The 26,012-nt window shown below is 42.3% G+C and overlaps 1 protein-coding gene and 1 long non-coding RNA gene across 9 annotated transcripts in view; one reads left to right on the top strand and one right to left on the bottom strand.

Annotated features, from left to right (window-relative positions):
- The window catches only part of FBXO7 (F-box protein 7), a 24,845-nt gene extending 12,481 nt beyond the window's left edge, over window positions 1–12,364 (bottom strand). For 2 of the 6 annotated variants that reach the window (XM_026448218.2, XM_023189050.3), the window contains exons 1-4: window positions 11,920–12,364; window positions 7,786–8,080; window positions 2,921–3,148; window positions 1,449–1,590 (exon numbers count right to left, since the gene is read on the bottom strand). In XM_026448218.2, coding sequence (XP_026304003.1) covers window positions 1,449–1,590; window positions 2,921–3,148; window positions 7,786–8,080; window positions 11,920–12,041 — 787 coding nt within the window. In that variant the 5' untranslated portion in view covers window positions 12,042–12,364. Of the gene's footprint in view, window positions 1–1,448; window positions 1,642–2,920; window positions 3,149–7,785; window positions 8,081–11,639; window positions 11,802–11,919 lie in introns of those variants that run through there. The other 4 variants (XM_023189053.3, XM_023189049.3, XM_023189051.2 and 1 more) reach the window with 3 other exon arrangements.
- Window positions 12,363–26,012, top strand: part of LOC111524026 — a 26,278-nt gene continuing 12,628 nt past the window's right edge. The window contains exons 1-3 of one of the 3 annotated variants that reach the window (XR_003306906.2): window positions 12,363–12,711; window positions 21,818–21,913; window positions 24,497–24,584. This is a non-coding gene — a long non-coding RNA (uncharacterized LOC111524026). Of the gene's footprint in view, window positions 12,712–19,299; window positions 19,371–21,817; window positions 21,914–24,496; window positions 24,585–26,012 lie in introns of those variants that run through there. The other 2 variants (XR_003306908.2, XR_003306907.2) reach the window with 2 other exon arrangements.

Genomic DNA, 26,012 nt, shown 5'->3' on the forward strand with positions numbered 1-26,012 from the left:
TCTTATGACTAAAGAAATAGAAATTTCTTAAAAGGTCAGGCGTGGTTCACACCTGTAATCCCAGCCCTTTAGGAGGTCAAGGCAGGAATACTGCTTGAACCTAGGAGTTCGAGACCAGGCTGGGCAACACAGTGAGACTTCATCTCTACAAAATATAAAATTAAAAATAGCCAGGTGTGGTGGTACACGCCTGTGGTCCTAGCTACTCAGGAGGCCAAGGAGGAACATCGCTTGAGCCCAGGAGGTCAAGGATGCAATGATCCATGCTCTGGCTACTGCACTCCAGCCTACGTGACAGAGCAAGACCCTGTCTCAAAACAAAAGAAAAAGAAAAAGAAACATCTTAAGAGGGAAATGAGAACTATCCAACATCTCAAAGATCAAGACAGCATAAGTCAGTAGCTTTCAAAATAGATTTTAGCAGGAAAAAAAAACAACCAACATTTTTTTCAAACAGAATCTTACATAGAACTTCAATAAATGAAACAGATAAACATTTCGCTGCTTTAAGTGGTGATAGGGCTTCTATCTAAATTTCATCTAGGCAAAGGAGCAGCTGCAGAACATACTGAAAACCTGACCTAAACCTTTGACCTAAGGCTTACCAAAGCAACTTCCTTTGCTAAACAAAAAAGATGAGCTATACTGAATAAACAAAACAACAAATGCAGCCCTCCCAATCTTACCACACTATCTTTCTAACTAAAGGATAAATCTCAAAAACCAAAACAGAATAAATGAAAGCTCCTAGTCATTCAAATGGATCTCCAGGATGTGTGATTATGATAGACCACTAGGAGTTAATATGAACCAAAGTGGTATCTGAACTAAAACACAAAGATGGAATGCCTTGCTATTCCAGTGAAATTTCTTAATACGAAAAAGGAGACAGGAAAAGTTATTTATGCAGACTGACATTTGCTGCAGGAGGCCCAGCAAATAAAACACATACTTACTAAGGCCTCAGTAAACTTAGCATTGTTGTTGTGCATTGCTGGCCACAGAGATGCCAACTTGGATAAATGGTGACCCCAGCTCTAGTTCCCCAGGTCTCAGTTCGAGACCTTCGTTAAAAAAAAAAAAGCCATCCACAGGCATAAAGAAAAAGTATTCTCCAAAGAGTTCATGTATAATAGGCCCATTTCACTCATATTATCCAGTTTAATGGATTAATATTAAATATTATCCCCCAGAGCAAAATATTACAAAGATTAAGACATCAAGAAAATGGATGCCCTAAGAGTGAAGGGTGCTGGCCTAAACAACCCAACAACCTCTTACTCTATAATCTTCCAGACACATGTTATCAGTAGTCTAGGAATTCAATAAAGTTGAGAAGGACTCACAACTGTATCATGATAGCCAATCACTGAAGTGGCTATAAAACATTTGGAAAGAAACGTCTAAGAATCCATAAATGAGCAACCATGACTATGCTATCTAATTACCATTTACAACAATCAGGTTTCCCAGAGGCACACAGGTGAGAGTAGCGGAGCTGCCCTCGCAGAGAGGATGCATATAATGCAGCTTATACACCCCGCTCAACTTCCACTTCTCGGGCATGGACAGTGCTTTGGCTTCGGTGCCCTGGGGAACGAAATGAAAGGGAAACAAATAATGAAGATTAATGAGATTAATCTTCATTATTTGAGATTAGTGAAGATTAATGAAGATTAATAATGAGATTAATGAAGATTAATTTCAAAAAGATTAAAAATCCAAAAGACGGCCGGGCGTGGTGGCTCAAGCCTGTAATCCTAGCACTTTGGGAGGCCGAGACGGGCGGATCACGAGGTCAGGAGATGGAAACCATCCTAGCTAACACGGTGAAACCCCGTCTCTACAAAAAAATACAAAAAAACTAGCCGGGCGAGGTGGCGGGCGCCTGTAGTCCCAGCTACTCGGGAGGCTGAGGCAGGAGAATGGCGTAAATCCGGGAGGCGGAGCTTGCAGTGAGCTGAGATCCGGCCACTGCACTCCAGCCTGGATGACAGAGCGAGACTCCGTCTCAAAAAAAAAAAAAAAATCCAAAAGACTCCTAACTTGTTTGAAATAATCACTCCACATAGTCCTCTTAATACAATGCATCAAATCATTAATATTGCCAATATATTTTATATTGTAGGATAATTATACTGTGTATTATAGGATAATATATTACAATACTTTTAATCAAAATTTTTGTTCAAATAGGTAAAATTGCATCCTAGAAACAGGGATTGATCTCTCTCTTCAAAGACTCACTTCTCTGCCTAGCAAAACCATATGATTATTTAAAACTCCAAAATAATCAAATATCACTTCCTCTGTAAAGCCTTCTTCAAAGAAAAATTGTTTGCCATTTCCTTTCGTCCCCTAACATTCTATTCATATTTCCGTTACACTTCAACTGTATTATTATCTATGTTTACTTGTGTTATTTCTGATTATCTTTTTATTTGTCTCTCTCCTCTATTTATGTATGGAATCCCTGAGGACAGGAAATATCCCAATGTTTTTATATCCTAATTTCTGGGTCAGTGCATGGCATGCTGCAGGTGTGCACTGATCACCGAATTACTCTATATCTTTGTAACTTATAACATGGCTCGCAGACCAGCAACACTGGTATTATGCAGGAGTATGAAGAAGTACACGGTCCATTCCACAGTTACTAAATCAGAATCTGCATTTTAATAAGGTCCCCAGGCATTCCAAAGCACATTAAAGTTTGAGAAGCAATATTCTAAATGTTCTCCTCCATGAATTCCTGGCATCCTATATATGAATATGTCTCTCCCAGAACTTCACCAATATAACAAGTGCTTTATATTTTTGTCTATCTCCACCACTCTCAGACTATGGGCCACTTTAGAGCAGGAACCATCCACATGTATGGGCAATCATAAGATGTTTGTGTTTTGCTTGCAGTACTTACCTGAGGCATGTAACCTGACTCCAACATGAGAAGATGTATCAACACGATCAAGGCATCATTGGCATCAGAACAGTCAGCTGATTGATACAAGGTCTCTAATGAATGTGGCACTTGCCCTTCCACCGATTCACTACAGAGCATGGGTTCTGAGGGGTAGAAACCTGTGCCCTCTGCCATATCCTCAATATCTTGAATTGACTCAGCTTCAAAATTTTGACTAGGCCCTAACTGAAAAAGGAAAACAAAACAATGAATTAATTAAAAAGCCTTATTTTTACACAATACAGTTTTTGTATCCTAATGTGAACTAAGTGCTGAAAGTCAAAGTACATCATTGGGTTCAGAAATGGGACACATTTTAAGTGAGTCCTTATAAATAAATAAGCCTGCGACCTACTCTTCCATCCTCAATTCCTCACCTGTTAATTCTAGCTGATAAGTCAAAAACCTGGAAATCATCCTAGACTCCTCCCTCTACCTAACTAAACCTCGTCCCAAATCTGATCAGTCTTCAAAGTTCCACTGAAACTAACTCCTAAACATGTCTAAAATTTGCCCCTTCCTGCTCCATTGGTACTTCAGACTCTCATCATGTATTTCCTGACATCCAACAAGAGCTTCCCTTGCAAGTATCCCTTCTTCAACTTTCTTGTCTTCCAATACATCCCATCCCCTGCTGCCAGAGTTTTCTTGACAATTAAAAATCCGATCATGTACTATGTCCCAGCTTAAAATTCACCAGTACCTCCCCAACACAGACAACAGCATTTCCCTCAATTGTGCCTTAGATGTTCTTAGGAAAAAAAGTGGTCCACATGGAATAAGTGTGGAAAATGCTACATGCTGCAGCCACCTAACTTCACCCTCCATATTCACAAAATACACTATTTGCATTATAAAAGCACTGAGGAGTCTAATAACAACAATAATAGTGTGTGCATAACACTTTACCAAAAAACTCTGCCTTCAACCGTCAGCAGCATCCCTGTAACATCATCTCACGAAACTAGATTTTCAGAGGACACTGAGAAATGCAGGCCTACAAATGAAGGCCAAACTTCTAAATCCCTTAGCATACAAAGTCCTTCATCACCTGACCTCTGACTCATTACCAAGTTCACTTTCTGCCAGTGCCTTCTTACTCACCCCAATATTCTCCACTTCTTCAAAAGAGGTAACATAGACCACAACTCTGCCTTACAACGGCCTTCATTATTTAACCTTATCATACCGCACTGTACTGCAATTTTCTGATTACATATCTGCATCCTTCCATGACTACAAGCTTATAAAAAAACAGACTACATGTCACCCATTTTTGTAACCCCAGTAAAGTACCTAGCACAAAGCAGGTATTCAATGTCTGCTGAACAAATGCTGAAATAATATCTTATAACTTCATAATATCTTTATTTTCAAAACATTTTCTTATTTGTACCGTATAACAATCCTATAAAATAGGCATGGCAGGTACTGCCTTTTTATAGATCCTGTAATTATAAGTCCAAAAGATTAAATAACATAATCAAAGTTACCAGCTAATAAAAATTTGAAACGAACCCAGATCTCCAAACTTGCAGCTCAGGATTTTGAGATGAAAAAAAAAAAAAACTAAGTTATCTATATTAAATTTGCTCAGAAAGCTTGTTTCCTAGGCATATGCCCAACTCTTAATGCAAAGCATAAGTTTCTTCTTTTTAGGGTTTGCATTTCCATTAAAGAAAGGGCAAAGGAAATTAAAATTACACAGTATATGTAAAGGGTTGGAGGAATGTAAGGGAGCCAGAGGTGACAGCTATTCTTCCAAAATCTCTGAGGACCTAAGCCCTATGGCTTATGGAAAAGTTCCAAAGTCACTTGTAAAAACCTAGAGGCCAATGAGAATTCACACTACCCAAAAATGAGGTATGGCACAAAAATATTTCCGTATTTCCTGAGAAAATAGAAACAACTATATTAAAAACTACTTAACATCAAGCTAAACTATGAAACAATAGGTTTGGCTTCTTTACCACTATGTCTAACTTTTGGCCATTTACTACTTATTGGCAGTTGTGTGGGACAGAATATATGTGGAAAAATGAAAAAGAGTTACCCTAGGCTGAAGTACATGAGAGGGAGATATCAAAATCCCCTGCTGGGCTTGTCAAACCTTACTCCTACTCTATGGGAACCACTGACATTCTCTGAGCTATTCCGATATGAGTATTTATCAAATTCTTCACATGTGTGAAAATGAAAAAAAAAATGGTGAGCACCACACCTCTCTGAACAGATCATTTTGCCATATGTCATTTACAAAAGACTAAAACAAGTCACTAAAATGCATGAGAGCTAATATTAGATTCTGATACCTGCTACCCGTTTCTCATTAAAGACTCAAGAGGTACTGGATGAATTCCCAAATACGATGAAATAAGAAAATTGATATTTAATTACAAGAGTAAAATTTACTTCCTATGGTTTCAAGTTTTACGCATCTATTTTCCTTTTCTAATGCTCCATTCTACATTACAGAGTGTAATGTACTTAAAAGCATTATTTATGAGATCTCGAGCTCAGTTTCCATACTCTTAAGGTTTTCCTGTCACCCTTTACAAGTCTTGGAATACAAAACAATATGCAAAATCTTAGAACTGAAATTAGTAACTTTAAGCAACATTAATTTCTCAAAATTTTCCAAAAGGACACTAGCAAAGTATCACAAATACTATAAAAAGTTTCATCTTACTAGAAAATTTTAAAGTACACAGAAGTAAAAGTAATGGGCCCTACTAAGTTATCCCAGAACAAGCCTATCAGCAAAAAAGACTCAGAAATATAATTTAAATATACAGCAAAATATTCTTACTCATTCCCCAGTTTACCTCTGTGAGGCAGAAACATACTGATACAACAATAATTTTAAAAATAAATTAAAATCCACATATCTGGACATAATTTTCACAACTTACCAATCTATTAAAAAGTATTTTTTCATATGTCTATACTTAATGCCATGACAAGTTACCATGAATACTTATACTCAAAAATGTTTAAGGTCAGCAATTACGTTGAGGTGATAAGTGTACATACAAAAAACAATTAACAAGATGGCACGTGTATTGGTATTAAAAAAACAAAGGTGATCATTTGCACTATTCAAAAAATTAAAAGGTCGGATAAAGGCTGGGCATGGTGACTCATGTCCGTAATCCCATTACTTTGGGTGGCCAAGGTGGGCGGGTCACTTGAGGTCAGGAGTTCAAGACCAGCCTGAGCAACATGGTGAAACCCCATCTCTACCAAAAATACAAAAATTAGCCAGGTGTGGTGGTGTCTGTGGTCCCAACTACTCGGGAGGCTGATGTGTGAGAATCGCTTGACCCCAGAAGGGTAAGGTTGCAGTGAGCTGAGATTATGCCCTATACTCCAGCCTGGGTGAAAGAGTGGTACACTGTCACAAAAAAAAAAAAAAAAAGTGGGAAAAATGATGAGGCATGTACAAGGCAATAAAGATAATCAGATAATCAATACAAAGAAATTAAAGCAAACTATTGGGCTATGGTTGGCAAGGGCTTAGGAAGATGGGTAGAAATATAGACAAGAGAGGGAGGAAAGGTAACAGGTTCCAGTCTGGGTGAACAGTAAGACCAAAGTCACAAAGGCAGTCACCAGGTTGTGTGTGTGCACATGCATCCAAGCAGGTGCATGTGCTGGCTGGTGGGGGCGGGGGGAAATGATGGTCTGTTCTGATTGGAGATGACAGTTTAAAGGAGGGAAGAACAGAAACTAGCCCTAAAAAAGTTGAGTGGAGTAACTTTCCAGAAAGCCTTGAGCACCAGGTACAGGAGGACAGACATCATTTTCCTCTTCTGTAAAATGACAGGGTTGAACTAGAGATAACATGGTATTTTTCAGCTAAAAAACTATGAGCACAAGTTTATGAGAAAGAGTTAATGAAAGACAGCAAGGGAACAATAGCATCAGAATCATGTAGGAAGAAGGCAAACCCAGAAAACAGACTGAGGAATAAAGCCATTGGAACCCGAAATGGAAAAGAAAAACTGACAAAGCGTATTAACGGGCTAGATTTAAGCAGTCAAAAATCACAGAAAACCAGCAGTGCCACTGACAAAGAAGGGAACATGAGCACACATATTTCCAAATTTATGTTGAACATATAAAGTCTGCAATGACAATTTAATAATGCAAGTATAAATATCCTGCAAGTCATCTGGAAATAATTGGACCACATCCATAGCCTTAATGAGTAGACCAGATCAGAGAAGCAAGGCTAGGAATCATGAGCTTAGGAACAATAATAGAAGTCAAGGGATAATTCATCAGAAGGATAGTATGTGAACAAAACAGGCAGAAACTAGGTACTTTGGGATGCCAGCCCCATTATGGTATAGGCATTTAGCAGTTAAAAAAAATATTCTATAAAAATACAATCTGTAGCCAGGTGCGGTGGCTCATGCCTGTAATCCCAGTACTTTGGGAGGTCAAGGCAGGAGGATCATGAGGTCAAGAGATCAAGACCATCCACACCAACATGCTGAAACCTCATCTCTACTAAAAATACAAAAACTAGCTGGGAGTGGTGGCGTGCACCTCTAGGCCCAGCTACTTGGGAGGCTAAGGCAGGAGAATCGCTTGAACTGGGAGGCAGAGGTTGCAGTGAGCCGAGATTGAGGCACTACACTGCAGCCTGGTGACAGAGCAAGACACTGTCTCAAAAAAAAAAAAATATATATATATATATATGAAAAATAATGTGCAATCTATTGATGATAATTATCCTGACTGGAACAGAATTCAACTGAGATGTTCAATATGACTTATCACCTACTCTACTTGATATATTGGTCTTTAATACCCACCATACTGTCGTCATTCCAAACATCAGACTGGGCTGCCTGTCCTTGGAATGAATCACTCGGTTGTTCATCCTGTATGCTAGTCTGATTGGAGCTGGTGGCCAAAGAGGGTTGGTCATTATTCTGGAGTGAAGAATGCTCTGAATCTGTGGATGAAGGTAAATTAGGCGCTGGAATGTCATCTTGAAGAATCAAACATATCAAGTCCCCAGAAACAATCCCATAGGAAGCCAAGGTCTCTTCATCTCCAGTGAGGGCATCCTTGTAGTTCAATGTAATTGTAAATCGGGTATCAGAACTGCCAAGAAAGATGGATAAGCATAGTAAGAGCTACCTACTTCTGTTACCTTCAACAGCGCATCTGAAGCATACATAAGCACACAGTATGACCCTAGAAGAACTAAGTCATGAAGAGACAAGGTCTCACTATGTTGTCCAGGCTGGTCTCAAGCTCCTGGCCTCAAGCAATCCTCCTGCCTCAGCCTCCTGAGTTGCTCGGATTACAGGCATAAGCCACTATGTCCAGTTACATTTTTGTTTTTGTTTGTTTTTTAGAGACAGGGTCTCACTCTGTTTCCCAGGCTGGAGTGCAGTGGCACAGTGGCACGATCACAGCTCACAGCAGCCTCAAATTCCTGGGCTCAAGCAATCCTCTCACCTCAGCCTCCAGAGGAGCTAGGACTATAGGCACACATGACCCTATCAAGCTTAAAGTTTTGAGAAAATTATCAAAATTATTTATCAATGAATGCCTATCTATAGATTTCTAATGGCCAAAACTCTCCACCTGGGGGACTGGATACAGTCATTCTCTATCATTAATCCATGCTTTCCTCAATTCTAAGATGCACTTTTTTATATTTTGACATCTTTGAAATTAAGATGCTTCCTAGAATCAATCACATATCAACTGACAGCGTTTTTCCCCTGCTGTTACATAAAACAATGTGTCTTCCAAGTGACAGCATGTAAGATTCAATGAAATACCTTTAAAATACAAATTAGATCACATCATTCCTTCACTTAAAATCTTCTAATAGCTTCTATTTGGAATCCTTAACATAACTTCCAAAGCTCAACGTTTGACCTCTCCCATTTCTCCTACTGCATCCTATGCCATCCGTCCTCTCTCACTGTTCTCCATTCACATGAGCTTTCCATCAGTTCCAAAAAGCAGATCAACTTCATTGCAGCCTTCGGGCCTCTGCATTTGCTCTTCCAGATCTTCAAATGACTGACTCCTCCTCATCATTCCAGTCTCGGCCCAAATGTCACCTCTCCAGCACTCTCTATTCTGCTATGTTCTACTTGAAAACGCCGTATCTACTTATCTATTATCTGTCTACCCTACCCCTGCCACTAGAACTTCAGTTTCATAAGATCAGGGATCTTGTCTGAACAGTTCAAACCGTATCTTCAACATTGGCAAATAAAGTATTCGTGAAATAAATGCAACCACCAAACATTAGCTGGGAAGATCAAGATGAGTGTGAAATCAAGGATGTCTATTCAATATCCTTACAGGACAGTTTACTCACAATGGTCCCAAAAAGCCAGATCCATATATTCATAATCACAAAAAGTTAGGGGAGTGTATGTATATGACTGAGTATAAATTCATCTCTCTTACTGATGATGACAAGCTAAATTCACCCTTCTACTGATCATCGGTTATGATGCCTTTTAGTGGAACACAGCACAAACCCAAAAGCTCACTGCCAAACAAGCTCAGAATTCAAATAAGCCTGAAGCAACAAACTCCCATTCTTTCTGCATCGCAGATTATTTGACATTAGAAGAATAAAATGTTTTTCATCACACAGTGGTGAGGAATAACTAACAAAACATTACAAAACATTTTAAAAAATATTTACACTCAGCAATACTAATTTCATTACTTTTTTGAGACATTAATAAAAGATGAACTCCTTTAACAATTATATTATTTATTCTCACAATGCTGCATTTTGAAAAGTGCTCCAAATAATTCATGTTTTTATTTCACTCGTAAATATATTTTTTCTTACTAATTGAAGTATCCTTGGTAGAGAAATTAAAATTACTGAAATAGAAGCTATTCCTGTTTGTTAGAAAACAGGTGGCCCTGCTTCTGTTTTCAAAATGCTTTGATAAACAAAATGTTGAAAATCTGCCATCTGCCCACAAAAACACCACCCCAACTTTGGCAGAAAAAGGAAAAACACCTCAAAAGAACTATGTGTTTATGGGTCATCTGTCACAGCAAAAGGTTGCTTTTTAAAACAGTATCTAGTACAATGTACGTTCAAATATCTGTTTGTAGAAAAGGTCATGGTCCGCTCAATAAATATACCAGCTTTTCCTCCCACTTTAGAAAAAGGGAAAAGCTATTTCTAAAGTCATATGTAGTTTTCCAGGATTCTACCTCTGAAATTGGGGAGTTAAGAGGAGTATTTAATTCCAGGAAATGAAATTCTAGAAACTCCAGGCTTTTCAAAAGTATTTCATGGCTACGCTGTCTATGGAGTAGCCATTCTTTTACTCCTTTACTTTCTTAATAAACTTGCTTTCACTTTTCTCGTAAAAAACAAAAACAAAACAAAAGCATTTCATGACAATCCTAGCTCCACTTGCTCAGTAAAGATACTTTTAAAATAATATCATATGGACGTATTTTAAAACTGCATCTTTATTAGAAAATGAGAATACTTTCAGAAAAAATGAGTTTACTTTCACAAGCTGAAGTTTACATTCTGTCCAGGTAACCAGCCTCAACTGTGAAAACAAATCTGAAAGAGAAACCAATGGGCCCTTTTGTGCAAACAGTCATACTGAGTTTCACATCCTTTCAAGACTGCCTAATTTAAAAATAATAAAATATATATATACACATGGTAATACCTTTGAAAGATTAAGTTTGAAGATTTATTCAATCTTCTACTCATAACCTACTGGTAATGATGCCAGTATGCAAAACACACGGGTTTAACAACAAGAAATAACAGTAGGCATGTCACTTACCATAATATTTAAAAGGATTTATGTCAGTATCTTATTTAGGGTTTATTTTTTTAATCAGGAAAAAAACAGGCGTACTTTCAATCTAATAATGTTTTATCCAGAAAAATGAAAGGGCGAGAAGTTCAGAATAACGGCCTCATTTTACCCAACTCCTTAAAAATAAGGTGAAAATGTAGGAAGGTTTTGTTTTTGAAGAATTCACCTAAAAATCCCCAGGGAACAGCTTTTTTATTTTTCCTTAGCACACTCAAGTTTCAAATTCACTAGCTCAGTATTTCAAGAGGACCACTCTTACCGTGCCGCTTTACTCCCAAATTGTTGTCCCCCAAAAAATATCTTTTAGAGAAACAAAGCAGCTTCATCTGCAGTCCCATAAACCAGTAACAGAATATGATCCTTTTTCAACTTTACTGCCCCCAAACTGCAAGCTCTCAAGATCAACGTTTGCCTCAGTTTTAGCAAAAAAAAAAAACAACATTTCGCCCAAGAAAATCAAATGGCTGAAACACGCCTACACGTTGTACTTTCTAAAACTTTTCAGCGGCTAAATCCAATCGCTCACCGCGATGCCTGGCGCATGAACATAACAATCCAAAATTGCTGCCGCTTCACAGCAGCCATACAAGCTACCGATGGCCTCGGATGGAGGGCAGATTTTTAACTTCCAGCAATTTCCAAGCTTTTTCATTGAAATACTCCAACGGCTGAAAAAATTAACTCGGACCCCTGACAGTCCAGAAAGGTTTAACCCAAGCCAAGCTCATCATTTCCAACTTGAAATCTAACCAGTTGTGGGAATTTTGCGTTCCCTCCTCTCCCCGGTTTCGTTTACTGCAAGACCAGAGGCCATGACTCACCCAGGAGGGGACCGGAGTCCCCGGGAGGCCGCGCCATGTTCTCCAGGAGCGGGACCCCAGCCGACCACCCGCGCGTCCAGTCGCCGGCACCCCCCTGTTCCGCGACGCCCGGAAGAGCCGAGGCCTCCAGTGAAAGTCCCCCCACCCCCGGCGTCCCAGCACCTGGCCTAGCGCCCGGCCACGCCCGCGCCTGCAGCCCACAGATGACGCCAACCCGCCCTGCACCCAAACCCAGCACTCCCCACTCCCCGCAGGCCGCCCAGGCCCGGCCCCCGCGTACCTGTACCCCCAGGTGCACAGCAGGGCCTGGCTCAGGTGCGCGCGCAGCTGCCCCAGCGTCGGCTCTGCCTCGGGCACCTCCAGCGGCCAGGTCCGCTTCAGAAGCCGCACCCGCAGCCTCATGACGGCGGCAGGCGGCCCGTGGGGCCTGGACCCGGAGGCAGCGACGGGGACGGCGGCGGGGCTGAGCAGCTCTAGCCCCAAACGGCTACAACCCCGGACCGGCGATTACCGGAGCTGAGGGGTTGCTGAGGCGAAACGAGGAAACAGCCACGCCACCGTGGCCGCCCTGCCGGTCGGGTTCTGGAATATGAGCGCCCGCACCACTCCTGAGGGCGCCGCCTGGAGCGGACCCCGAGAGCTGGAGGCGGGCTGGCGGCCTAAAGGAGCCAGGCCTCTCGGGGGTCGGCCGATCGATGACTCGGCGCGCAACGGCACTGCCTGAGAGCGCGGGCACAGTGCGCAGGCGCCGAGATGCGGCCGCTTCCTGGCGTCTCCGTCTTTCCTCGGCAGTATCTGGGACTCTGTGTACTTGCTCCCTGTGTGCATGGAACAACGGTAGCGCAGACAGGGATGCTGCAGACAGACAATACAGTCGCCACTCCCCAGGACCAAGTGTCATCCCATTTCTTCTGTGGCCCCCAGCTCCAGCGGCATCTGCTCTGAGAAGCCTTAGGTTAATCCTTAGGCTTGGCCGGGCGCGGTGGTTCATGCTTGTAATCCCAGCACTTTGGGAGGCCGAGGCGGGTGGATCGTTTGAGCCCAGGAGTTGGAGATCAGCCTGGGCAACATGGTGAGACCCCCATGTCTACAAAAAAGACAAGAAATTACTCAGGCGTGGTAGCGCCTACTTGTGATCCCAGCTATTTGGGTGGCTGAGGCAGGAGGGCCGATTGAGCCCGGAGGTCGAGGCCTCAGTGAGCTGTGATCGCACCACTGCACCTCAGCCTAGTTCCACAGAACGAGACCCTGTCTCAAAAGAAAAGTAGAACTATTTGTAGCCAGTAATCTATGTTCGACAGTTTATTAGAACTCTGTTGCTGCGTAACAATCACCCCAAAGTTTAACGCAATAAACATTTGTTGTCCCACAGGTTTTAGAGGTCAGGGATTTGGGGATACGTGGCTGGGTGGTTCTGTCTCCAGGTCTCCCATGAGATTACAGTCAAAGTGTAGGCCAGGGCAGCAGTATTGATTAGGGCCGGAGGATCGGCCTCCAGGATGGCACACTCATGACTGTTGGCCGGAGACCTGTTTTTCACCACGTGAACCTCCCCATAGGGCTGTTTGAGTGTCCCCATGACACGGCAGCTGGTCTCCCTCAGAGCAGGTGATCCCAGAGAGACCAAGGCATAAGCCACAGTCTTTGATGACCTAGCTCCAGAGGTCACATATGGCTTTTGTCATATTTACAAACCAACCCTCTCTGTGTGAGAGGATCCACCCAAAGGTATGAATGCCAACAGACAGGGATCGCTGCAGGCCATCCTGGAGGCTGGCTACCAGAGAGGGTCTAATATAATGATAACTTAGATGAGAGAGAGTATCAAGTTTCATCCTTGTATGATAACCATAGTCCAAATCCTTAGAGTCAAATAAAGTTTCTCCCAATAGGTGGCAGCACTTGTCCACATCCTGCCCTTGATTCTGCAACTAAATATGTATTGATTGCCTACTTTGTGACAGATACCCCACATGCCGGACACTCAGAGACCAAAAAGACATGTTTCTGTCCGTGCAGTTTACAGTTGAGTGAATCAGCTCTTGCAGTAGAGTGTAAAAAGTGTCTGCTTTATGATAGACATACAGACCTGAGGATTGGGGTTGTTAGAAATGTTTGTTTTTTGATGTTGTAAAGAAACAGCACTTGAATGTAAATTTAATTTTTTTAGCAAGGCCATTTTTACTTTTTGTGGAAAGGGTATACTCGCCAGTTTTGTCACAAGAGCGCACTGAACAGAGGAGACAGGGTCGTTTATAACCTGACGCATCCACTTTACTGCTGTGTCTGGTTTTTATTGGCTGGAACGGGACTTTATATTTTGTATCTGTCTTGATTGGCTAGTAATTTAGAACTTTTTAAAAGAGGCAAAGGCAGAGGAGAACAAAGGAAGGAGGAAGTAACTTGTGGAATGTTGAGAAAGGGAAAAACCCCTTTAAATAAGGAAGAGGAACAGGCTGTGACTTAATGTTGTTTGGACTAGTGTAAGTATGTTAGGGCAAATATTTAGGCTAAATTGTGGGAGTTCAGAACATAAAGTACTTTTTTTTTTTTATTATGGCTAGCAGATATTTAAGAATGTTACCACGGGTCTTTGAATAAATTTTGGTTTTAAGAGTGTACATAGAGGTTTGCCGTGCCCATAGGATTATTTAGTAGTGAGCAATGAGGAATGGTGCCAGGACCAGGTTGACTCTGTGTGAACAGAGTGATGGACAGCACAGGTACATCCCAGATAAAGAAGAGCCTTGGGCTAAGCACAGGGTTTGGGACATATTCTAGAATGTATGGGAAGCCGCTAGGCAGTTTATAGCAGGGGGTCTTTACTATCAGGTTCTTAAGTAGAAGCTGACTCTGGCTAAGCAGAAAAGGTGAGTATTAAAAGGATGCTGTATAGCTCAGGGAATTCTAGGGAGGATGCAGAAGTGGTCCAAGGCTAAGCTTCCAAGAATGAAGCTCAGAACCAAGCTGAAAACTGGCCTGATAAGGAAACTGCTATGACTGGGATTGCTACTGGAGGAAACCGCCATCACAACTGCTGGGACGCACTGGGGAATGGCTGCCACTGCCACTGTTAACATCAAATCCCATATGCTTTTGCAGCCTCCTACATAATGCCAAACTTCCAAAAGAGCCTGTTTCTTCCCCTCGCTCACTTCCACATCAAAAGCTCATAGGGGTGTCTGATTGAGGAAGTCTGGGCCCCACACCTGAGTCCTGGCTACAAAAGAGACTGGGAATTGGGGTGTGAACTTCTTCCTCGGGGAGGCAAGATGTAGAATATTAGAATTTCCTCCCGAAAAAGGGAAGGCTATTCAAAAGATGGTAGGAAGCCTTGAATCTAGCAGGTGTACACTAACTACTAGGGGCAGGCTCAGATCTGTAATGTGAATCTATCACTAGAGATTATGATAGGATGTGGGGGATAGATTAGGGTTTCTCAACCTCAGCACTATTGACATTTTGGACCACTTAAGTCTTCGTTCCAAGAGGCGGTTCTGTGCATAGAATGTTTAGCAGCATCCATGGTCTCTATCCACAAAATGCAGGTAGAACACTCTCCCTCCCCAGTTGTAAGAACCAAAGATGCCAAATATTCCCTGGGAGGAAAAGCCACCTTGAGAACCACTGGATTAGAGACCAGCTCTGTCTCTATAGAAGATTTTTAAAAACCTCATCCGAGCATGGTGGTCCCAGCTAACTAGGGAGGCTGAGGCAGGAGAATGCTGGAGCCTGGGAGGTTGAGGCTGCAGTGAGCCGCGATCATACCACTACACTCCAGCTTGGGTGACCGAGTGAGACCCTATCTCAAAAAATTAAAATTAGAAATAAAAAGAGGGAGAGATAGGGACAAAGTTTGGGCAGGGGGTGCAGTAAGAATTTTCCCAATTTGCTCTGTAAACTTCAGTAATTATTTGAATCTTTTATCATAAAAATGTGTTCACATATTTATTGGATACTTAAGAAAAATGTTATTAGGAATATTAGCATCTGATCATAGTGAGGAATGCTGTTTTCTGCTGCAAGGGCTAGATAGAATACTTGAATATACTTTATTTCAGTGGCTCTCAACTGTGGCGACTGCCTGACAGGAGACATTTGACATAGTCTGGAAACATTTTGTCACAACTAGGGTAGGAAGTTGTGGTGCTACTGGCATCTAATAGGTAGTGGTAGGGATGCTGCTAAACATTCTTTTATTTATTTATTTATTTATTTTGAGGCGGAGTCTTGCTCTGTTGCCCAGGCTGGAGTGTGGTGGCACAGTCTCGGCTCACTGCAACCTCCACCTCCAGGGTACAAGCCATTCTCCTGCCTCAGCCTCCCAAGTAGCTGGGATTACAGGTGTGTGCCACCATGCCCGGCTCGTTTTTGGATTTGTAGTAGAGACAAGTCTTTACCTCATTGGCCAGGCTTGTCTCGAATTCCTGACCTCAAGTGATCCACCTGCCTTAGCCTCCCAAAGTGCTGGGATTACAGGCATGAGCCACTGCGCCTGGCGTGCTAAACATTATATAACAGACAGGACAGCCCCCTACAACCAATAATTGTGTAGCTCAAAATGCCAGCAGGACCGAAGTAGGGAAATCCTGGTCTACTTGAATTGGACTCACACCACTGATTCCCAAATGTTTCAGAGTAATATCACACTATCTTGTTTGTTTGGTTCCATAATACCCTTTATATCTCAGAAAGTCATACATATATGCATTTAAATTTTAACATGAATTTAAATTCATTTTGAACTGCAATAATATAATGTGACTCCCTTCTAGATAACTAGTTAACAATGTAAGGAACCAACGTGAGTAGGTTCATTTGTCAAAACCAAGAAAGCATCGCTGCTCTAAATGGTTCCAGAGCATGGCTGGTATGAGGAGTCACAGTCTGAGTCAGTCATTGATGTCCACCCAGAAACATCATTACACAGACATCAATGGAGTGTGTGGCCTGGGACAGAGCGGGGACAAGAGGAGGAGCTACTGCTGGGTGATGGGATGATTCTGCCAGACTTCTCCCCAGCCCTCCCAGGGTGAACTGTAGGATGACTCATCACCTCCAGAGCCACATGAACTCCAGGCAGCTGCTTAGAAATCAACTAGTTATTTCAAACAAACACGTAAATCTGTGCTATGCAGATTCAATTAGCAGCTCAGAAAACCAGATGGGTTGCCTAGCAACAGCATCCTCTCTTCCCACCTTCTGCATACCCTGGGTTGTGGGTTGCCCTTTAGTGACCTTCCTAAAAGGGCAGCATAGTATAGTGGTAAAAAGGCAGATCCTTGAAAACGGAACACCTGGGTCCTGAATCCTGGCTCCACAACTTACCAGCTGTAATGTCTAAGCTTAGGCAAGTTGTCCCACCTAGCAAATGGAAATAACATTAGTTCCTTATACAGTCTTGAAGAGTATTTAGTGAATTCATGTATGCACGGTGCCCAGAACACAACAAACAATAAATGTTAGCTCTTATTTTTCTCTACCCTATATATTCTTCTTTAGGGTTTCCTTTTAACCAGATTTCACCAACACAAATATTCGGGGCAATGAGGGATTGGAACTCACAATGTCTTTTGCCCCAAGACTGCCTTATGTGGTGCCTCCCTCCATATCCACATAATCCCTCTTCCCTCTTGACCTTGACCAAGAATAATATAATCTCTTGACCAAGAATAATACAATTTGTCCTCCAATCTCAAAAATGTTTGATCTTCTATATGAAAGTTTCTATAAGGAAGTTAGCTCTTTCTATATGGTTATAGCCCAGACATTCTAGAAACCAAGAACGGGGATGCTCAGTTCCCTAACACTGTCTCTTGACATCTCGCTTTAATGAACCGGTATTTCTACCTAGTTATTTATGATTTTTCTTTTGGAGTCTTAATTAAGAGTGTTCCCCAATCTACAAAGACAAACACACTGTCAGCTATTTGACAGTGTAATAATTAATCTTGCATTTTAGATTGCCATCGTGAGTAGGCTGAAGAAGCAGACCTTCCCAGCAAATCTTATGTTAAATATGGAAAGCTCAAACAGTGAAACGGGATAGGGTGCTGCTGGCTTTTGTTGTTGATGTTTTTAAAGATGAATTTGGCAAAAGTGCCCTAAACAGCTAATTAGGAAGGCTAATTAGCTGATTCCTAAGGCCTCTTCCAAATAAAAGACAACAGACTAGCTACATTCTCGTCTTAGATCTTTGTTTCCTAGGCTCTAATTATTTGAGCCCCTTTTTCAAAAATTATTCTGTCTTAAGGCTGGGTACGGTGGCTCATGCCTGTAATCCTAGCACTTTGGGAGGCCAAGTCGGGTAGATCACAAAGTCAGGAATTCGAGAACAGCCTGGCCAACATTGCAAAACGCCATCTCTACCAAATATTAAAAAATTAGCCGGGCGTGGTGGTGGCACCTGTAATCCCAGCTACTTGGGAGGTTGAGGCAGGAGAATTGCTTGAACCCAGGAGGGAGAGGTTGTAGTGAGCTGAGATCGTGCCACTGCACTCCAGCCTGGACAACAGAGTGAGGCTCCGTCTCAAAAAAAAAGTATTCTATGTCCCATGTGAGCTGTACTGTTATTTGCTATTTTTCCCCATAAATCAACCCACTTCCTAAAATGTATATAAACTCATTTAAAACGGAAAAGTTATATAAAGGGGAAACTTTTTAAATGTCCAAACAGAGGGTAACTGTAAAAAGTAAATACCATGAAAACTGAACTTTGTATACTTCTTAAAAACAAAACTGGTTTAAGATATCTTTGTAATTATTGACTTCAAATAAAAATAGATGAAATGCATCTAATTTATTGACACTGTGAAAAAAGCGTAGGTGCCGCCTCGTCTAATTTGATTCTTACAATGGCTCTCCAAAGTAAATGTGAGCTCCACTTTTAGAGGTGATGGCTCTGAGACCTGGAAGTGAAGTAAATTGTTCAAGGACCCAGAGTTGGAATGGGTAGCGCAGGTCCAGGTCCAGGGGAGGCGAGAGTCCTCAGGACTGCAGGGTGAATCTCTACACCTTGCACTGTCTCCTCATCATTCTCATCCAAGCCATCCTCCCTCTTCTATCTTGTGGCAGACTCCTGGAATACACTGCAATGATTCTGGGGTTTTCACCAAAGATAGAGTTAGACTTTCAGGTCTTTTGTAACAGGAAGAAAAAGTATTTGCATCAGGAAAGATACTGTTATTTTACAGTTGTTGGGTTTTTTGGTTTTGTTTTGTTTTTGAGACGGACGCTCTGTCGCCCAGGCTGGAGTGCAGTGGCGCGACCTCGGCTCACTGCAAGCTCCTCCTCCCAGACTCATGCCATTCTCCTGCCTCAGCCTCCCAAGTAGCTGGGACTACAGGCGCCCGCCACCACGCCCGGCTAATTTTTTGTGTTTTTAGTAGAGACGGGGCTTCACCGTGTTAGCCAGGATGGTCTCAATCTCTTGACCTCATGATCTGCCCGCCTCGGCCTCCTAAAGTGCTGGGATTCCAGGCCTGAGCCGCCACGCCTGGCCAGTTGTTGGCGTCTTTCTGTAACAGAGAAAAGGAATTGAGAATGAGCGGGGGATGGGCCGGGCAGGGACCAGACAGTGAAGGTGGTAGTGGGGGGAAGAAGATGGAGCCAAGAAGCTGCTCTGGAGAGGAGAGAAACGAAAGGGGAGACCTAGGAGCCTGGAGAAAGACAGAGAGAGAGGCGGCGGGGGAGGAAATTGATGTTGCCACTCGGGAAAATAGTGAGAAAAAGGTAGAAAGATGCAGAGGTGTTTTGTGAATTTTTTTCCATGTAGTGCTTGTGATGTTGTCCTTAGTCTTCCATATTGTCCTTCGTCTTCCATGTCTAGCTCTGTATTTTTTCTAACGCACAGTACAATTTCAAGAGTTTCTCTGCATAGCGCCTGAAGTCATCTTCCACACCTTCAGTAGCACATGCACGTGGGAAGCTGCCTCTGATGATCTCATTCATTTTTATGGCTTTAACTCTACCTTTTGGATGATGACTTAGACATTCATATTTCCAGTTGACCTCTTCCCTGAACTCTGCCCACCTGACATCACCATTTAGATGTCGAATACCATAACTTCTGCCCCACTCCATTTCAGACAAACTGGCTCACCTTTGCAGTTCCCGCCACCTTTTCCTTTCAGCACTTTGCCTGCCTGGTTTCCAAGGGTCAGATCTCAGCTCAAATATCACCTCCTCAGAGACACCCACCTGAGCATCCTGATAAAATAAGCCCATCTCCCCCAGTTGCATTGCTCTACCAATTACAAAACCACCTTACCAATGACATTCCCTTATTTCCTTCATAGTACATGTCACAATTTATACATGTTTGTTTATTTTATTGTTTGCTTACTTATTTTGTCTCCATCGACTAAAACATAAACTCCTTGTGGACAAAGATTTCGTCTGTTTTGCTGTAGAGAACTTTGCACATTGTTAGGTGCTCAGTAAATCTGTTGATTGAATGAATGGATTCATCTATGATGACTGACAAGAAATGATTCCATGAAGAGTGTCTCTACACTGTATCATTACTGATATGGCCACATGCTAATGAGTAGAATTTCACCGCAGTTGACAGTTTTAATAGCACACTCTCACATGTTATTATGTTTTTCTTCACCAGAACCTATCAAGGAAGTTACTATTTCTCTACCCACTTTACCCTAAGGAAACTCAGTTCAAATCAGTAAATATAACTCAAGGTATAACTCTGCTGAAAAGCTGTGAGAGGTATGGACAATGTCAAGTGAAAGCATCTGTGGTTCCTTCCAGACTGACATCATCCTGATTTTCCCAGGACTATCCTGGTTTTAGTACTGAAAATCCTGCATTCTGGGGGAAACCAGGACAGTTAGTCACCCTGTGTTATCCAAAAAAGTGTAGATAAGTCACAAGAACTTCATGCAATCAGGCTGGGTGCGGTGGCTCATGCCTGTATTCCCAGCACTTTGGGAGGCCGAGGCAGGCTGATCACTTGAGGTCAGGAGTTCGAGACCAGCTGGCCAACATGGTGAAACCCCGTCACTACTAACAATACAAAAATTAGCCAAGCTTGGTGGTGTACACCTGTAATTCCAGCTACTCAGGGGTCTAAGGCACGAGAATCGCTTAAACACTGGAGGCAGAGGTTGTAGTGAGCTAATATCACGCCACTGCACTCCAGCCTGGGTGAGACTGTCTAAAAAAAAAAAAAAAAACTCCATACAATCAAATCCCTGGCCATCTAAAATACATTAATGGCCGGGCATGATAGCTCACATCTGTAATCCCAGCACTTATGAGGCCAATGCAGGTGGATCACTTGAGGTCAGGAGTGGGAGACCAGCCTGACCAATATGGCGAAACCCTGTCTGTACTAAAAATACAAAAAATTAGCTGGGCATGGTAGCGCACTCCTGGAATCCCAGCTACTAGGGAGGCTGAGGCAGGAGAATTGTTTGAACCCAGGGAGCAGAGGTTGCAGTGAGCCAAGATCACTCCACTGCATTCCAGCCTGGGTGACAGAGCGAGACTCTATCTCAAAAAATAAATAAATAAAAATAAATAAAATACATTAACTAAAATGCATTTATTGGAGATGAGAGTAGGGTTGGGGTTTGGCATCTAAAAATGTTAAGTTGTATAATAGTTGATGAACCCATCCACCCAGCTTACGTTTAAGGAGTGCTGGAACAGGAAGTCATTAACAACATTCTGAAAAGGAGCGGATGGACACTGAGAGATGCCAACTGAGATCCTACCCTGAATGATAAAGATGGTAACTAGGTCAGCCCGATTGTCAAGCCTCATGCTTTCAGACTGAATCTGATGATCCACCACAAGTCCCAAAGGTATTCTGGGCAGTAGTAGAGCCCTCCACTGCAGGCACCCTGACCAGAAGGAACCAGCTTATGATTCCAGACAGGAAAATTCTTCCTCTTCCAATTCAGTTTAACACCGTTTGCAATCATTTTGGTAAAGTAGCCATCACAATTTCACAAGCTGTGTGTGTGTGTGTGTGTGTGTGTTTTGCAGGAAGATAATTATTGCATAGGTGGCATTGTCTGTTCATCTAGGTAGATACTGTAGTGTTCATTCATGCCATTGGGTAATTGTAGTGAAGCAATTATGTATCACATTTTGAAAGAGGCATTAAAAAAATTCACCACTGAGATGAGTCAGACTTAATTATCTTGGCTTTTCAGCAGCTGAGTTTAAGGCGCAAGGTGGAGAACACATCAGCTTCAAAGGCAGAGGGAATCGAAGGTGCTCTCCAGCTTTGGATACTTCCTCTGCTTGAGGTAAGAATCATGAACAAACTTCGGGTCTCTGCCAGCCATGATCTCCAAACTGGAGATGTCCCAGATTTGGTAGGACACTTTAAACAGGCAGCTACCATATATCCTGGGTTATTATTATTGTCTGCCTAGAATTTTCTGTATCTTTGTTTGTGTGATGTCCCACCTGGAGGCTTCTTAGGCAAACAGCTTTAGTGAAAACTAAACAGCCATAAGAAAGAGAAAAGAGTTGGTTTAAACCACCTACTTAGTTTTGCATCGTGGAACGATGTTAAGAGGGTTGCTCAGTGATCTGAACTTATTTTTGCCTCCATTTCAGAGGGGAACCCAGCACAGTGGCAGAAAATTCTATCGTGTCTCTCAAAATCAGCATGATTAGGACTAAGGAGTGGTTATAATCTCTGTGTTTTCAAGGCAGGTCTTAAAGCACATCCGTGACCTAGATCCTGCCGGAGCAAAACTAGCCACCCACTTGCCTGGACTGTTGAACTTGTTGGTGTTAGGCACAGAGTTTTGGGGAAAAGATGTGGTGTGAATTCTCAAGGTCCTTGTCATTAGAGATGTTGCTATAAAACTAGATGTGAGGACTGGATCCCTTGAAATATTCCGCCCATAGTCCGTACCTGTCGATTTAGACTTCTTAGGTACAGTCATTTTGTCTTAACCAACATGTTGGAGTACCCTTCTAGTCTAGACTTCTTTAAACCTGTCAAACTTCATTTTTCAACCTGCGCCTCTGTTTTGAAGGCTACATTTTACTCATTCATTACTCCCTTAATCAGTTTCTCCAGAGTCAGCCAAAGCTCTTGCCAAGGAGCAGTAGTAGTAGGCCCATCTGCGAGTTTCAGGTGTTTCCTAAATTGGACTGGCATTTTCTTATTCCTAGTTGTCAGGATGACTCACACAAGGACCATTTAATTTAAGAGTATTATTCTGACTGTATATTTGTATGGAAAAATAATGACTACTGAGATTTTGAATCTTGGAAAGAAGCAATTCCCCAGAAGCAACAAAATAGATAACTTGCTAGCTGGGTTTTTAAGTGATCTTGGATCCTAGTAACAGGCAGCTAGCCCTGCCTGCACTTGTCAGCCAAATTACTTAACCTTTTAGTAGTCATCACCTTGCTTGACAAGGTTCCTTTCCTCCCCTGCCCACAAGTTATCATCCTAACTGAACAATTCAACCAAAAGTTACGTACAATTCACCCCTTCATACCCCAGTAATTTATTTCACTCACAAAATTTCTAGAGGAAAAATATGTTTTCCTGTCTGCAATTTTGGATTCCTGGATCTCCATCAGAGTGTACCACTTCAGAAACTTTTTTTAACCAAGAAGGGGAAACAGGTGTTACTGCTGGCAGGGAATTTAAAACTCCAGTTGTGTCCAAGAAAATAAGGGATTTGCACTGTGATGCTTGGACGTTTCTAGATGCTTATTGAATTTTTCCACCTTGAAAATGGCGTCAAGCAACTTCTATTTAAAATTCCCAGATGAAAATGAAAACCCTAGCATATATAGAGTCATTCAATAAAAATAAATTCATCAACACTAGAATTAGGAACCAGAAGAACAAGGTTGGGTTCCCAGGTGCCTTACGTACTGTGGGATCCTGGACGAGTCATCAGATTCTCTAAGTCTCCATGTCCACGTGTCTAAAATGGGAGTAAGATAATAATAACATCTACTTCAAACAAGTGTGAGTTTTATAAAGGGTAAAGAAACAAAAATTTATTATTTTAGTTGTTATTCCATTCATAAGTAATATCTCTTCTTTGGTTTATTATGTTCTTTTTCACTGTGGAAATGGAGAGCTCTATATTAAAAATATGATGGTTTGGTTTTTGCTTTATTTTCCTAACCATTTGTAGAGCCCTTCTTAGTTAACTGGAATCTTTTAAGTCACTCAGTTGATCAGTGAGCATATATTAATTGGGGTCCTTCCATGTGCCAGACAGAGAGATACCATGTCTGCCTTAATTTGTACACAATCTAATAGGTATAAACATTTTGGTCTTAACGTTCTTTCCCATTGCTTTCCATTGCTATGAAAATTTTTTTTTTTTTTTTTTTTTTTTTGAGACGGAGTCTTGCTCTGTCGCCAGACTGAAGTGCAGTGGCACAATCTGAGCTTACTACAAGCTCTGCCTCCCGGGTTGAAGCGATTCTTCTGCCTCAGCCTCCTGCATAGCTGGGACTACAGGCGGGCGCCACCACGCCTGGCTAATTTTTGTATTTTTAGTAGAGACGGTTTCACCGTGTTAGCCAGGATGGCCTTGATTTCTTGACCTTATGATCTGCCCACTTTGGCCTCCCAAAGTACTGGGATTATAGACGTGAGCCACCGCACTTGGCTTATTTTGCTCTTTTAAAACAAAAATCTCTCTAATGCCTGTCTTGGCATAACACACTCATTTACAATTTTTAGCCAGCAGTGATATTAGCAAGACTGCTTTTCAGTTTGGCCTGGCCATATGTTAAAATGTGGAAATGCTTCTATACCAGTTGGTCAGTAGCCACTAACCTGAGTCCCAGAAGTGTTCTCCTCACTCGCATAATTCATCTCTACTTATCCCCCTTTCCAGGACACCTTGACTAACCCCCAAGGGCAACTAAAGGATCAAGAAAGGCCCAGCACAGCAGAAGACCAACTGGACTTAGCAACTGCAGGAGGTACGTGCATCCATTCAGAGTGTTAAGATGCTGTTACTGTCACTCTGCCTTCCAGGACTTGGAGGGCTTTACACCCCCTTATCCCACTCACCACATTTCCTCCAACCTTCCGATCACTCATTGCTTGGCCAGAGATCGTCCTCTCCTACCCAAATCCCTTCCCCTCGGCTCTCAACCCTCCCATTTCCCTGTGCTTCCCTTAGTGCTGTCTGCACTCTGACCATCCTCAAGTGATCCTTTCTTAGCTCTGCTCCCAACACTGCTGCCCAGGTTCCTTCTGTAGCTTGTCCTGTAGAACCCAAACCAACTCTTCAGGGCAGAAATATCACACTGGATTCATAAGGCCGTATCAGTGGTAAAATATTGAAATGCTTTAATAGCTAAGGGTAAGAAGCCATTACTCTGAGTGTCCCCCTCCTATTCCCAGTGCTTCCAACTACTCTGGCCCCTCCCGCAAGACATCCCCTGTCCTCCCAAAGATCTAGCACTCAACTTCCTGGCCCCTGCTCCAGGCCTGTGGGCAACATCTGTTTTGATGGATGCCTGCAGTTTACTAGTACATAAATACTTTGTTAACCATCTCTGTGAAGAAGTGTAATACATGATAGAGTAAGGTAAGGGATATTCCTTCATTTATTAATTCATCGATTCATTCTACCAACACTTAACAGTCACTCACTCTATCCCAGGCACTGAGCCAGACCTAGGACCTCCAAACCAGATGCAGTCTCTGCCTTCATGCACTTATATTCTGATAGGGAAGGCAAATCATAAGCCAAAAAAGAAACACACACACATGAATAAATATATATTTTTATCAAGGGTTCAAGAGGAAATGAAATTAGCTCAGAGAAGTCATAAATGGCTTTAGAAAGAAGATGGTGTTTTAAATGGGCCTTAGGGATATGCAGGGTTTCTGCAGACGTAGGTGGAGGGAAAAACATAGGCAATAGCATTAGGCAGAAAACGTGGCATGTGTTTAGGGACCAGTAGTTCAGTTTGGCTGGATGGTGGGGTATAGAGGGGGCTCCTGGAAGATCAGGTGAGAGATGTAATTAGGTTGACCCAGCCAGCCTTCTCAGACCTGAAGATGAACTTATGCACAGACAGGTTAAGACCTTATTTCTAAACCTTTTGGCCTCCAGCAAAATACCCACATGAGCATTCTCTAATCTGAGCACAGGCCCTCTGTATAAGTTGGGGAGTTTTTGCATTAGACAAAATTCCAGCCCAATGGGTACGTAGGATAGCCCTTCCACCTCCCACCCAGCTGCGTGCACTGGTGTGGGGTTTTCCTAAAATGCTTTCCACTGGCTCCACTTTGTGCCAAGAGGCTGGCATCTCTCCAGAGGGGTGCTTTTTCCCATTTCACACAAAAGCCCAAAATAGGCTAGCAGTGGCCTTGCCTGCACACTTCCATCCCTAATC

This window comes from Piliocolobus tephrosceles, chromosome 19 (genome assembly GCF_002776525.5).
Source record: "Piliocolobus tephrosceles isolate RC106 chromosome 19, ASM277652v3, whole genome shotgun sequence".
In the NCBI taxonomy this organism is placed as follows: Eukaryota; Metazoa; Chordata; class Mammalia; order Primates; family Cercopithecidae; genus Piliocolobus; species Piliocolobus tephrosceles.